The sequence below is a fragment of the Galeopterus variegatus genome, unplaced genomic scaffold (genome assembly GCF_000696425.1).
Source record: "Galeopterus variegatus unplaced genomic scaffold, G_variegatus-3.0.2 Scaffold2259, whole genome shotgun sequence".
Taxonomy (NCBI): Eukaryota; Metazoa; Chordata; class Mammalia; order Dermoptera; family Cynocephalidae; genus Galeopterus; species Galeopterus variegatus.
The window spans coordinates 168961-183062 of record NW_007728370.1 but is presented as its reverse complement, the minus strand read 5'-3'; the positions used below and the strand labels follow the sequence as shown (position 1 = coordinate 183062).

The 14102-nt window shown below is 46.5% G+C and overlaps 1 protein-coding gene across 1 annotated transcript in view; it reads left to right on the top strand.

The window, feature by feature from the left end:
- The first annotated feature begins 12053 nt into the window (after positions 1–12053).
- The window catches only part of BHLHE41 (basic helix-loop-helix family, member e41), a 4266-nt gene continuing 2217 nt past the window's right edge, over positions 12054–14102 (top strand). Inside the window, 6 exon segments of the mRNA XM_008581090.1 lie at positions 12054–12275; positions 12411–12474; positions 12798–12905; positions 13237–13348; positions 13796–14063; positions 14065–14098. Of these exon segments, the coding sequence (XP_008579312.1) occupies positions 12214–12275; positions 12411–12474; positions 12798–12905; positions 13237–13348; positions 13796–14063; positions 14065–14098 (648 nt within the window). The 5' untranslated portion in view covers positions 12054–12213.

The following is a 14102-nucleotide window of genomic DNA, read 5'->3' as shown; positions in this document are numbered from 1 at the left end:
CAATGACTCCTGTAATTTTCTGTGACATGTGTAATTTTAACCAGGCAGCTCCAATGGGTAAAATAATAGCTACCATTTATTGCTCACCTACTATGCAGCAGGTTGTCTCCAGGCATTGTCACAGACCCCACAACAACCAGTGAGAGGAAGGCACTGCTACTCTTACGTTTCAGAAAATAGACTCTTTAATAATTTGCCCAAGGTCACACAGCTCTTCAGAGGAAAACAGCATCTGAACCCAGGTCCTCTTGATCTTAAAGCCCAAGCTCATACACTTCTGCCACCGTAAGCAGCAATAAGAAATAATACAAGGACAGAAATATGTGATGTGACTATTTCATTATCTTGAGTATATCTGAGGCAGAATTTCTTAAACAGAATAAAAAACATAGGTTCCAGAAAAATCATTAGCATCATTATTCAATAAGAAAATAGACTCAGAATTGTACCCACTGGATCACCACTGACAATGCAGGGCTGTTGAGCAGATGGGAACTCAGACCCAGGCCTGCCAGTGGCTGGCTATCACTGGGGCTGTGTTCTTTAAGCATAGTATGATTTTGTAACCCCTTGACCAGAAAAATCAAGGTAGTCTTTCTGAATACATAATTGTGGTCAGGACCCTATTTCCAGCCTGTCAGGAGCATGGCCAACCACCCCAAGGAGAATTCCTCCACATCGGTAGCGATCCATCCAGACCTGGTCCCCTCCTCCCACTTCCTGCCCCAGCTCTCTTTTGTCTGTACTGACCTCTCACCTCCTGTCTCCTCTGTGCCCACCTGCTTGGCATTCTGATGGATTGGCTTCACTGGCTCTCAACCCTCCCACATTGTTCCTGAGTCGGAGGCTTGACTCCCACATCCTGGCACGGTGCTTGTTTCTTTCTGTGCTCCTGGTAACCAAGCTCTTTGGCTCTGCCCCAGGACTCCCTCCTGTGATCCACTCAGCCCAGCAGACCTGTAAACACAGCTTGCCATACCAAACTCTGCGCCCCCTCCCCACTGAGAGCCAGGATGTCACCTTATCAACCCACGGTCTCGGGAGCACCTGTGGAATTCCCCTGGACTAGCTCCAGCCCCTAAAGTCTCTCTGCCTTGCTAATGCACACTGTGAAAGGAAGTAAAAGTTGTGTGAGTGAGAAATGCCAACTTACCAAGGCTGTGCTTACGTTAGGGAGCACACTGGTAGAGCTTACTGCCTTCTGGGAACAGAACATGTCCATCCTGGTGCAGTGACCAACAGCAATTCCAGAGGCACAGGCCCTACCCCTCTGCAGAACTTTCCACCAATTCACCAATTCACTCTGCCAGGCTACTGGGTTTCCTGTTATTCCAGGAGCACTTTATGATCCTTCATGCTCTTCTTCTACTTCCTGATCTTCGCATACCTGGGGAGGCCAAGAAATAAATATGCAGTACCAGCGAGGGTGTCCCTGCCCATGAGCGCCATAGCAATATATGAAAGCCCTTGCAGAGGAATGGGAGGGTGGAAGCCAATATTATATTCCCCATCTCCAAAGGTACTAGGACCCTTCAAATGTTATTTGGCCTGGTTACGACTTTTCATTCAAGTATTTTCCCAGAACTAAATCACCTTCAGTTCATAAATGATTTGGTGGAAGACCTCCAGGAGTCATTCAAAAAAAAGTTGTGTTCTGAGCTCAACACTGTCCTAGGCATTGGGGACATAGCAGTAAATGATTTGGGTGTCTGTCTTCATGGAGCTTACAAACTAATAGGGAAGATAGATGTTAAAAAGTCTTACAAGGTGTTCAAACAGTAGAAGTGTTATGAAAGAGAATCAAAGGTTCTAAGGGAGCTTCTAGAAGGAGACAAACCTGGTTTAGGAACCCAGAGAAGTCTTCTTGGAGAAAGTGATGTTTCAGATGACACCTGAAGGAGGAGTAGGGAGAAGACAGTTGAAAGGAGTTGGGAAGTGGGGGAAAAGCATTCTCAGCAGTTGGAACAGCAGGAGTGAAGGACCTGAGGTAGGAAGGCTACATTAAAACAATTTTGAGAGAAAGCTGGTGTGCTGCAGTACAGAAAGAGAGGAAAGGAACGAGATGAGACTGAAGATTTAGCAGGAGCTAAATCATATACAGCATCTTCCAAGCCACTAAAGAGTTTTCATTCTCATTTTAACTTAATGGAAACAGGAAGCTATTAAAGAGTTTTGAACAAGAGAATAACATGAACAGAAAAATTGCTCTGGCTATAATACAATGATTGAATTAAATGTGATGGAGATTGAAAGTAGGTGAACACAGTGCATTTGAGATGTCTGTTGTCAACTCGGCCCTAGCTCCACTGCCTTCTAGACTTTGTCCTCGTCCCAGGGGAGAAGTTTGGAACCACATTTTCCAGAATTCCTTGCCCACACAGGGTTGCAGCTTAGATTCTGCCAACGAGAGGCCCTTGTGCAGGACGTGGAAAATGGAAGAGCCACACTGTATTTCTCCAGAGGCTGTTGTGTGCAGACACAAGGTTGACAGAGGCTTCTGGGCAGCTCCTGCAGGTCTGCCTCTTCAGCACAGCAGACAGCTGAGCTCAATGGCACTCAGGTTTCCCTGAAAATCCTGACTTACAAGATTTCCTGAAAGTCGGCAGCAGTTTTTCCCAGCCTTGATTACCCCAGCCTTTCCAAAGATTATGTATGTTTAATACCCTCTGTTAAAGTCCTCCTACTTGTAATATCTAGAGGGATTTCTGTTTTCCTTACTAAACCCCGACTGTTAAAAGCAGTGAAAAAACTTGCAGTATTTGGGGTGAGAGATTATGGGGGCTTGGTCTGGAGTGCAGGCAGTGAGAATGAAGAGGAGAGGACGGATCTAATACATATTTAAGAGGTGGGATCTACAGGACATTGCTATTAATTGGATGAAGTGAGTGAAGGAGATGAAGGGTTTAAGAATGACTACTAAATACTTTGTTTAAAGGTCAGGCAGTCTTGCTAAATTTGCCATCCAGTCCATGCAGCTAGAAGGGATGTGGACATCAGGCTACCCCAAGTTTCCGACCCTGCCAGGCCCCTTTCCAGGCTGAACTGCTGAGGCCAAAGAAAAACTAAGGGAGTCAAGTGTATGACGGCGAGGAAGTGTGCCCCTCGCATGATGTAAAAATCTATACTCTGAAGGTTTCGGGCCATTGTAATGAGTTATCTTATTTTTGGAAACCATTCCAGCCCACCCTGGGCAGAGGAAATTAGCTAAGCCCAACCTGTCCAAATCTCCCCCTGAAGGGAACCTGCTAGGGCAACCTGCTAGGGCAATGACCAAGCAACCAGGGTCAGGGAGAGGGCTGAGGGGCTGGGGCTGAGCAGAACTTCTCAAAGGGTGTGGAGCGCCAGGGAGGCAGACCAAGTTATACTCCACAGGGCAAGGGAGGTTCAAACACCAAAGAGAGAACGTTCAAACACATAGCCATGAGAAGAGAAAACCATAATACTTGTCATAGGGGGTGGCAGAATCAGAGAGACATAGCAGGTCAGGAACATATAAATTGTTGTGTATTCTTGGAGGGGGTAAATGTTGAAGGGGCTTTCCCACCAACATCAGAGAGGGCAAATTGGCGGGGAGGGGTACTGGTGGTAATGAAGGTCTAGATAGCTCAGGGGAGCAGGGCAGATGGCATTTTCCTTGCAAGCCTTTCTGTCTAGTGGCCTTTTTATCATAGGAAAACAAGGCTTACTCATCGGACTGAGGCCACCAACTACATTTGCTGGAATGATTTCTACAGTACATCTCTAGAGAAGCATAGGTATAAATGTATCTCAAATGCACCAGAAGGGGAGCTTTTTATGGAACATAAAATAGAGGGTAAAAGCATAGGTATAAATGTATCTCAAATGCACCAGAAGGGGAGCTTTTTATGGAACATAAAATATAGGGTAAATAAAATGGTTTAGGATAACTACTCAGCTTTCTTAGTAATCTCTCCTCTTTGAGAACTTTGATCTATTAGATTGTAAGCTCCTTGAAGACAAGGTTCAATATTGAATCCCTATGCCCATCACCAGGCACAGCACATATAAGCATAGCAAATATGTGTTTAATGGGTGAGAACTGCAGAGCAGATTCCAAGACATGGGGCAGCTTTATCCACTGGCTAACCTTTATCCATGTCTCTCTGTGGGGAAATACACGCGGAATTTCAACTCAGATATCAGGGACGTCACTCCACACCTAGAATGGGATCAGGAATGTCCCTCCCACTGTCTTCCAAATCTCCCAACAACTCCTCTAAACATCAAGCCTCTAGCGGCGACTCCCAAGAATGGAGTGGGGGCTTTACCGAGGAAGGCGAAAGGTGGATATAGGGGATCCACTCCGGGGCTCAGGGGAGAAGGTAACTGTTAAAACTCTAGATTCCTGCTAGTGACAAAACCCAGGCGCACATCTCAGGCCTTACATTCCCTATTGCCTGGCTTTGCTGTTGCCTACACAACAAAAGTAAATTGCCTAAAGTCTCTGAACCTGAGTTTGTCCTTCTATAAAGTGAAGTTAATGGTGCCTCGTTCAAAGAATGGAGAGAACTAAACAAACATTTGTAGGACACTGGCCTTAATACCTGTCCATAGTAAAGTGCCCCAAAGACGCATTCTCTTCCAGTGTTCGCCTCTCAATCCCAACCCTAGAGATCGGCTCCTTTGCTCCCTTCTACTGCACTCACCTCCCTCTTCTTTCTCCTCATCTGCTCCAGAACCCAGTCTCATAGCTCTCCCCCAATCTTCTGACCCTAGAGCAATTACATCCTACATAAATGTGGCTAGACGTGGATGAAGAGCAAAATCCTAGCTGCATTCAGACAGAGACTAGGAGAGACTGCCTTCCTACTGGAAGTTGCTCTCTTCAAGCCAAATGCCAGGGGCAGAAGCCACAGCTACAAAGACAGAACAACCAGAGAACAGGTGTCACTACATAAAAAGAAAGACAATCACTTCCCAGAAAACATGCAGCTGCAATTTGCATTCTACAGGAAGAAGAGCAAACCTTGTTAAACTTCCTTCCTAAGCAGATTTATGCAATTATTAGAATGTAAAAACACGGATGTTAAAAACCACGTTCATAAGGAGTTAGTTAAGTTTGTGCAATTGCAGATGGAAAGACTGAAAATTTTCTGAAATTGGAATTAAATAACCTAATACAACAAAGGGACACTGCCAACTCGTATGGCATAGTAGAGAAAAAAAGAGCCACTAATGAAAAAAATAAGACCCAAACAAGCCACTTCCTCTAGTCACCCCACTGCAGAAATGGCTAGTGCCAACCCAATATCCTTTCCATACTCCGTCTTTACTAATAGGACCCCTATATCGTTGGGGAGCCCTCAGCTAGAAAACTATATTTCTAGCCCCCTTGTAATAGGATTGGATAATAACACATAAGCAGAAGTCATTGGATGGAGCTTATAAGAAATGACCTCTTAAGGGGACTTGCTCAGCTGATAGATACCCTTTTCTCCTTCACTGGAGGAGCCCCAGCAGCCATCTTTTGATGATGAGGCAATCTTGAGGATGAAACCAGAAGACTGGAGCAGAAAAGCAGAAGTCTGGGACACGGAGGGCACTACTCCTATTTTCAGGTTACTTCTGTACTCCTCCCCTTCAGACTTTTTATGTGACCAAAAAAGAAATTCCTAATTTGTTTGAGCTGCTGTTATTTTGGTTCAAATGCAGTTCTTAACTGATACTCCCACGTAGCCCAGATTTCCACCCCTTTCCTTATGAATGAGGATTATAAGCTAATATTAGAACCATACTACTTTTGGGGGGTAATTATTATATATGAATTCTTGCTTTAACTGTTGAATAAAATTTACACCAATAGTTGTAAGTGTAACTTAAATCGTCCTTAACTATTCTTTTGATGCCTTCATACAGGAGCAGACTCTTGGGGGGTAATTATTATATATGAATTCTTGCTTTAACTGTTGAATAAAATTTACACCAATAGCTGTAAGTGTAACTTAAATCGTCCTTAACTATTCTTTTGATGCCTTCATACAGGAGCAGACTCGGTTATAGACAGCTCTCTGCACTGGGTGGGCACCATCTAACAATTGACTCAACGATCTTTCGAAACCCATAATGGGTGGGGGAGAGAAGTGTTTGTTTAGTGCATCTTATTCCTGTTTGAGTGCACTTCACATTACATAAACATATTTCTCTTTGAAGATTTTCCTAGAATTTTCATCAGCAGTAACAACGGAAACACAGAGGTGAAATGACCCACTCTTCATGCAGACACTCTGGATTCCACTATCCAGCTAGTCCAGAGAATCCAGAGAAAGTGTAGGAATCACTTTGTGGAACTCCTTACGGGTTTGTTATCTTCTCCTCACTCTATTTTTCTGGTCTAATTATGGATCAGCCTTGATCCATATGACAAGCACAGGGACACCAGAAGGGACCAGCAGAAACCCAGAGAGATAATAGCCAGGGGGACCTCCTACAGTGGTCTTAGGCTTGGCTCTCTCCTAGTTGTCTTTCGTATGTTAGGAAATCCAGGAACGTTGAGCACACATTAAATTCCAATAGCCTGCATGACTGCTTGTGATAATCATGTAAACATAAAAATACAAGTGATTTTATCATGAATAAAGTTTATTTCCTATACTTAATATTATCTGCTCCTTGGTGCTATGCAAAGACTAAAAGTGTATAAACTTCTTGAGTACTGTTACATAAATATAACTTGTATGTATGTGATTCATGTGGGGATGTTTACAACCACAAAGACACATTAGTTGGTAGTCTATGGAAAGAGTTATGTCCTTTTACAAATTAAAAGAGGACACTTGTGCTGCTTCCACTGATTTGCTGAGTATGCAACTGGAAAACCTAACCTGCTATTCAGGGATTTTAAATCTGGTACCTTCAGCAAATAACATCATCAATATTTTAAAGTCATATTTGGCTTCTGGTGAGTAGCACTGGGGTTTCCATCCCTCTTAAGATCCTTCTCTTATGTCCCCTTCTTTCTGTGGTGTGCCTGACACTTTAACCCTTCTCCCCTGAGAGCAGGTGTGTGGGAGGCTTTTGTGCAATCTGATCCCACTCTGACCCCCTCCCCAGGCCTTGATTTTAGCATCAACCAAAAACTTTTCTAGATTTTTATTGACTCTGCTTAATGAGCTACCTTCCCCTTTTGGGATGTAAAATAATGTAGAATAGCTGTAAATTCTTGTCCATTGTCCAAAATGGAGGTGAGTAAGAATGTCCATCTGATGGGCCATTTTCACAGCACCACAGGTGTGAGGCTCCATCCCCGGGGCAGATCCAGGGCCTTTAATGCCATCAGAGATGCAAAGTTTGGGTCAGACCTGGGGTCCCAAAACACTCTAAGAGTCACCTCCCAGAGGAGCAGTAGGGCTTGCAGAAGCCTAAAGAGACAGAAAACCTCTATTCCCTGTAGAAACTTTAATCCTCTCAGGAGAGTTCTATTTCTGTTGGAAATCCAAGACTTTGCAAACAAATAGGATAAGACCTTGCAAAGTCACAGGGTGAACATAATATTAGAGTGTAGAGCTTACAATTCTTATGCAGGGGGAAAAAACCTGAGCTAAGTATTCCCTTTCATTAGAAGTCTCTATAGGTAGAATGAGCTACCTTCCCCTTTTGGGATGTAAAATAATGTAGAATAGCTGTAAATTCTTGTCCATTGTCCAAAATGGAGGTGAGTAAGAATGTCCATCTGATGGGCCATTTTCACAGCACCACAGGTGTGAGGCTCCATCCCCGGGGCAGATCCAGGGCCTTTAATGCCATCAGAGATGCAAAGTTTGGGTCAGACCTGGGGTCCCAAAACACTCTAAGAGTCACCTCCCAGAGGAGCAGTAGGGCTTGCAGAAGCCTAAAGAGACAGAAAACCTCTATTCCCTGTAGAAACTTTAATCCTCTCAGGAGAGTTCTATTTCTGTTGGAAATCCAAGACTTTGCAAACAAATAGGATAAGACCTTGCAAAGTCACAGGGTGAACATAATATTACAGTGTAGAGCTTACAATTCTTATGCAGGGGGAGAAAACCTGAGCTAAGTATTCCCTTTCATTAGAAGTCTCTATAGGTAGTGATTTTCCTACTTAACCAAAAAAAATAAAAAATAAAAATCAGTGGAAGGGCTTCCCCCTCACCTATTAAAAGGAGAAAGATAGGTATCTTTAACTGAAAGCAAGGTATCACAAAATTCTTTAATTATAAGCTCATAGGAGCTTTGAGCTCATCTTGTATCTTCTTGGCTTTCAGCAGGATGGCATTAAGCCTTCCTGAAAAGATAAGACTCAACCTATTTTTAAACATATCCAAAGAGGGCATTCCAGTTTCTGTTCCTTTGTTAGAAAGCGGATTTTTTTTTTCCCCTTTCTAACCTCACCACAGGTGAACTTTTCCTTTTACTAACCTGAAGTCTTCACATTAGAGTTGGGCTTGGTTTGCTCAGTAGAGATGGTGAACAGTTGGCCATCAACAGCCTTTTCTAAACTGAACTTCCATCTGTCCATCTGTATGAAATTATTACAATTAATTAGGATATTTGGATTTAAATCAATAAATGTGGAACTAGACGCCAACAGAATGACTCACGGACATGGCAAAAGACTGCCTCCCTTCTTTTTGTGATATCTTTTCCTTTCTCTGCCGTCAGCCAATGCTAACATCTCTCTCTTCCCCATCTCTCTTACAAAATTCCCCCACAAAACACGTTTGCCTGCACACACACACACTACAACAAATGTGTACACTCTCACTGGTAAATAGAAAAACATCCCTGAAGCAGCGATTTAACATTTAGGCCTTATCCTTCACTATTCACATCAAGGGGTGTGAAACACTGTTCGGGTTTCAATCCTGGCTCTGGCACCTTGAACAAATGTTGTAATCTCACTATGTAAGCATTTTCTCAACTATAGGATGAAGGCAATAAAAGAAACTTTATAGGATTGTGGAAAGGATTAATGAGTTCGTACATGAAAAGTCCTTAAAATGGTGTCTGATACTCTACTCCTAAAAAGTATATAGCTGTTAGCTATTGTTATACAGTTCTTGCAGCAAAGAGATATTCAGAGGCATCAAATGGTGCCCGATATTCAAGAAGGCAAGAGTTTAAGAAACAAAAGGAGTAGCAGACAAGTTTAAGGGAAATGGATGAGTAAGAAGAGACACCAGGGTGAAAGACTAAAGAACAAAAAGCATAGAGAAAGGGCAAAAGCAGACATTTAACAGAGGATAGGCAGAGAAGAACATAAGGGAAAAGAAAAGAAAGAAGAGAAAAAAGGAAAGAAAAAGGGAAACAAGAGCAAAAAGGTGGACATGAAAAAGAAAAACAGAGAGGGAAAGGAGGACTGAGAATAACAAAGGAGATAGAAAATTGGAAAAGACCCCATTTACAGCTTGTACTGGGTATCAGGAAAGGAAAGGAGTGGAAAAGAAAACAAAAATGTTGCTATAGAAACAGGGACCCTTGGGGCAGAAAGGAGGGGTAGAGAGGAGGAGACAAAAGTGGGAACAGAGGAGGCTTCCTTTGCAGCCATCTCCTCCACCTCTCTAAATTGTGGGAAGTTGACACGTTCACTTAACCCACCCTGGATCCTTAAGGCTTCTGTCCCTGTTCCTCCTGTTTCAATTTGCTTTAGTGTCTGCCCCAGACTTAGCCCCTAAGATTTGCCCTGGTCAGATGTCTGTCTGCCTTGTGTCTTGTCTGACAAGATCAATGTGCAGTGATCCAGTCTTTATTTGATTTTCACCAAACAGCCGTCGTTCTCAAGTGAAATTTAGCTCTGGAACAGATATGTACACATTCTTCCTACTCCAAACATTCAGAAACCTGTAAAGGGAGCTGGTATTTAATTTTTTAAATTATTTACCTAACGGCTTTCTTCCCCCCCCCCCCCCTTTTTTTTTTTTTTTTTTTTATTTGTCAATTAAGAACAAGAGGAAAAAATGATACAGTACTGCAGGGATATGCCGCTTTTAGGGTTCCAGCTTGTCCTCTCCTGCAAAGCGAATTAACCATCCAACCACTTGGAAACGGGAGACGTCGGGCCGGGGTTTAAGATAAAAGCAGCATTTAAAAAATACTTTTTAAGTTTTATCATGATTAAATTGCCTGTTTGGTACAAAATAGGTCCCCTTGTTTGAGGAAGTCTAGAGACCTTCAAGAGCCCTCTAAACAGAGGAACTGAACGGACCGCTAGCGTCTCCCCATGCCAGGGTGAGCCCGAGTCGTCTCCGTCGCCGGAGTCACGAAGCCAGACGCGGTGCGCGTCTCCGCCCAGGACTCGGGAGACTGCAGCAGCGCGATCAGCGGCGGCTGCGGCCCGGGAGGCTCCTGGAGGCGGGGAGGAGACGCGACTCCCGCAGACACGTGACCTCCTCCCAGCTGCCGCTTCCCGCGACCCAGATCCGTCCCCGGAATCCGCGCCTGGCGGGGCGGGCCGGGAGACACGTAGCGACAGCCCCAGTCCCTGCTGCGCCCCTGTGCGTGTACAATCGGAGTTCTCGCCTTGGTTCACATGCCACTTGGCAATAATTACTGTTTCGGAGATCACCCGGGGAGAATATAAATATTCCTTCCAGTGCAGGAAAAATCTTGGCTTTAGATCTATATGTATATCAAAATTAATATATATTTCCTCCATCTCAGCCCCGGCAAATCCGAGTAGCGGCAGCAGCGGAGTCGGAGACCTGGGAGTCCCGCAGGACACGCTTTCCCTTGCCCCAAAGCCCCTCGCCGCGCTGGGCGGCGTATGCAGTGCGCATCTCCGGCACCTCCCGGTCACTCTCACTAGCAGTGAGTCATGCGCCCGGGTGGCCCTGGGGAAAGGTGGCCCGGCTCGTGCTAGCCTGTGCTTCCCCGCGCCGAGCGCCGCGGCTGCAGGGCGAGCGCGCGCGCGCACGGGTTCCCCGCGCAGTGATGTGGCAGCAGCGGCAGGTCGGATCACGTTGCTGGCCCTGTGCTGGTACCCGTTTGAGACAGGATTAAGGAGGAAGGCTTTGGAGGTGCCAGCGGTAGTAAACGTGGGTTCTGCACACTCCCGGCGTCTCTTGTCGCACGGGGGATGGGGGAGGATAGGGGAAAGCACGTAGCGTCACCGGAGGCGCAGAGGGGCGGCGGAGTTTAGTGGGCGACTGATAAATGCTGCATTGCTTCTCCGTGGTAGCCCCTCTCCTGCCACCACCTCCTCCCTCCCACCCCACCTCCCTCGGTCCCCGCAGCCTTCCTCCCGGAACACACGAGGCCCTAAACATCGTCATCTGCTGCTGTGATTAGTGGCACCGCAATTCCGGCTGATGCGGGAAGTTTAGGTGGCCCAGGGACACCGTGTCGCCGAAAGACATTTGGATTGCGACATTTTGGCCCAATGACTATATTTTCATGTATCTTAAATCCTTCACGGAGCGGATTTCAAGTTGCCCCTTTTCGGAGCAACCTCCAACCAGCGCCAAGGGGTCCCCCCAGGTCACTGAGCGGTGAGCAAACAAGTCTCCGAAATTTCCTTCGGGACTGAAGTTTACCCGCCGACAATTCTCTTTCTCTTTTCTTTCTCCGGTCCAAACCAACAACCCAATCGGTGGAAAAGGAAAAAGCCACGTTCACGTTCCTGCACCGTAATGACTGACGAACGGAGGGAGTCGCATTTCCGAGCCAAGGAAGCCCTGGCTGCCCCGCACCCCTGCGCCCTCCCTCCCCCGCACCCCGCCACCCCTCCCTCGCTCCCCAGGCTGACTGCATCGCCTTTGGGAAGATGAATAGCTTGGCCGAAGTTGTTTTTCCTTTCCGGTGGCCCTGATCAGGTGTCCCCGCCCCCTCTCGCCGCCTTCTCCCGACGCCCCTTCCCGGCCCGGCCCCTCCTCCCCCCGCCCCCCTCCGGGCTGGACCGCGGATGGTACGTTCCGCACGTGAGCTGGGTGCTGGTCTGGCCGGCGACGCGCGTGCCCTGTGGCCAAACACTGCCCGGAGTGAGAGCAAACTACCAGTGCAGTGGGGCCGGCGCGAGTGTGCGTGTGCGTGTGCTTGTGTGTGTGTGTGTGTGTGTGCGCGCGAGAGAGAGAGACAGAGAGAGAGCGAGGTGGAGGGGGGACCAACTGCTTCACACTTTCAACACTGCACTGAAAGACTGGAGACGCACAGATCCCCCCGAGATCTCCCAAGGCTACAGTCCCACAGATTATAGAACAGAGCCCCAAAAATCGAAACAGAGGAAACGGACAGCGATTGAACATGGACGAAGGAATTCCTCATTTGCAAGAGAGACAGTTACTGGAACATAGAGATTTTATAGGGTAAGGTGCACGCACCCTTGCGAATATCTGTCTAGGCTTCGGTTTGATTTTTTTCTTCTCCAGAAAGTGGTATGGAGCGGGCAAGGACAGAGCCCCTCCCCGAATGGGTGCCTGATGCTGATTTCTGTTTTGCAGACTGGACTATTCCTCTTTGTATATGTGTAAACCCAAAAGGAGCATGAAGCGAGATGACAGCAAGGTAAGTGTAAGTTTCCAATGTTCCCCCTAACCTGCCTGGATAGTTAATTATGGCCACTGATTTCACAGTGAAGCTCTGCCCGCAAATATATTCCAGCCCCTGAGCTTCCCCAACTGTGAATTTTAAGTGGCTTGCTGGATACTCTCAGGGGCATATTAAACATCATACCTGAATTTAAATTGGGTTTAAGAACAGTCCAGAGGAAAGAGGTTTCTTGGGCATAGTTTATCACATAGTATGTTTTATGGGGAGAAGGGCGTTATATTAAGTAAGTGCATGTTTAGCTTATTGTTTTCTCTCTTCCACGACTCTCATATATTAAGGATACCTACAAATTACCGCACAGATTAATAGAAAAGAAGAGAAGAGACCGAATTAATGAATGCATTGCTCAGCTGAAAGATTTACTGCCTGAACATCTGAAATTGACAGTAAGATGCACATTTTCATTCTTTGCTGCTCTCCAAGGGCGTGTTAATAGCCTGCTAGGACTCCCAGAGATATAAGAATAAATGTAAATATTAGATGCCTGACTTACAACTTGTGCTGTAGTGTACGGAGTTTCCCACAAACTCAAGAGTAGGTGCTCGCTCCCAGATGAAGGCAAGAAATCATTTATAGCCTGTCTTGTGGAAAGCTCAAGAAGTATAAGAATAGTACTTCTTTCAAAGTGTTAGTTTAAGTTGCTATGCTGAATAGAAAGCCAATCAAGCAAAATGTGTGTTGTAACCAAGTGCCCCCTTCTCTTTTGCACCACTGCAGACTCTGGGGCATCTGGAGAAAGCCGTAGTCTTGGAATTAACATTGAAACACTTAAAAGCTTTAACAGCCTTAACCGAGCAGCAGCATCAGAAGATAATTGCTTTACAGAATGGTAAGTCAGTTCGGGGAGGCCACCCTACCCTGATGAAGCGGGGCAGCCCACAGAGGAGCAGTGTTAGGGCTCCCCACCCCCACCTCCTCTCTGGGCCCACGGGCTCACTCATTTGTTAAATTGCTTATACTTTCCCTTCATTGGAAAGTGCCCATTTCCCGAAGCATCCTAAAGCTTTCTAACTCCGAGGAATAAGATTTTTATTTAAACTGGCGGTCGCACCCTGTCCGCTTTGGTTTTTCAGCTGGGAGGAGAGAGCCCTTCCCCCGCTCCCCACCCCTCGCGCCACCCCCTTCTCTCGGCAACCGGTGGATTATATCACTCGAATACTGAGGAAAAACCGAGATCACTGTAGTCAGTGCGGGGCCCACGTGATGAGCAGATGTTTTAACGTCGGTATTTTTCTTGCTTCCATGCCTTTGTCCCCCACCCCCTTCCTCATCCTAGGGGAGCGAGCTCTGAAGTCGCCCATTCAGTCCGACTTGGATGCGTTCCACTCGGGATTTCAAACATGCGCCAAAGAAGTCTTGCAATACCTCTCCCGGTTTGAGAGCTGGACACCCAGGGAGCCGCGGTGTGTGCAGCTGATCAACCACTTGCACGCCGTGGCCACCCAGTTCCTGCCCACCCCCCAGCTGTTGACTCAACAGGTCCCTCTGAGCAAAGGCGCCGGCGCTGCCTCGGCCGCCGCCCCCGCCGGCCCCGCCGCCGCCCCCCCTGGAGCGCGCAGGGCAGAAGCTGGAGCCCCTCGCCC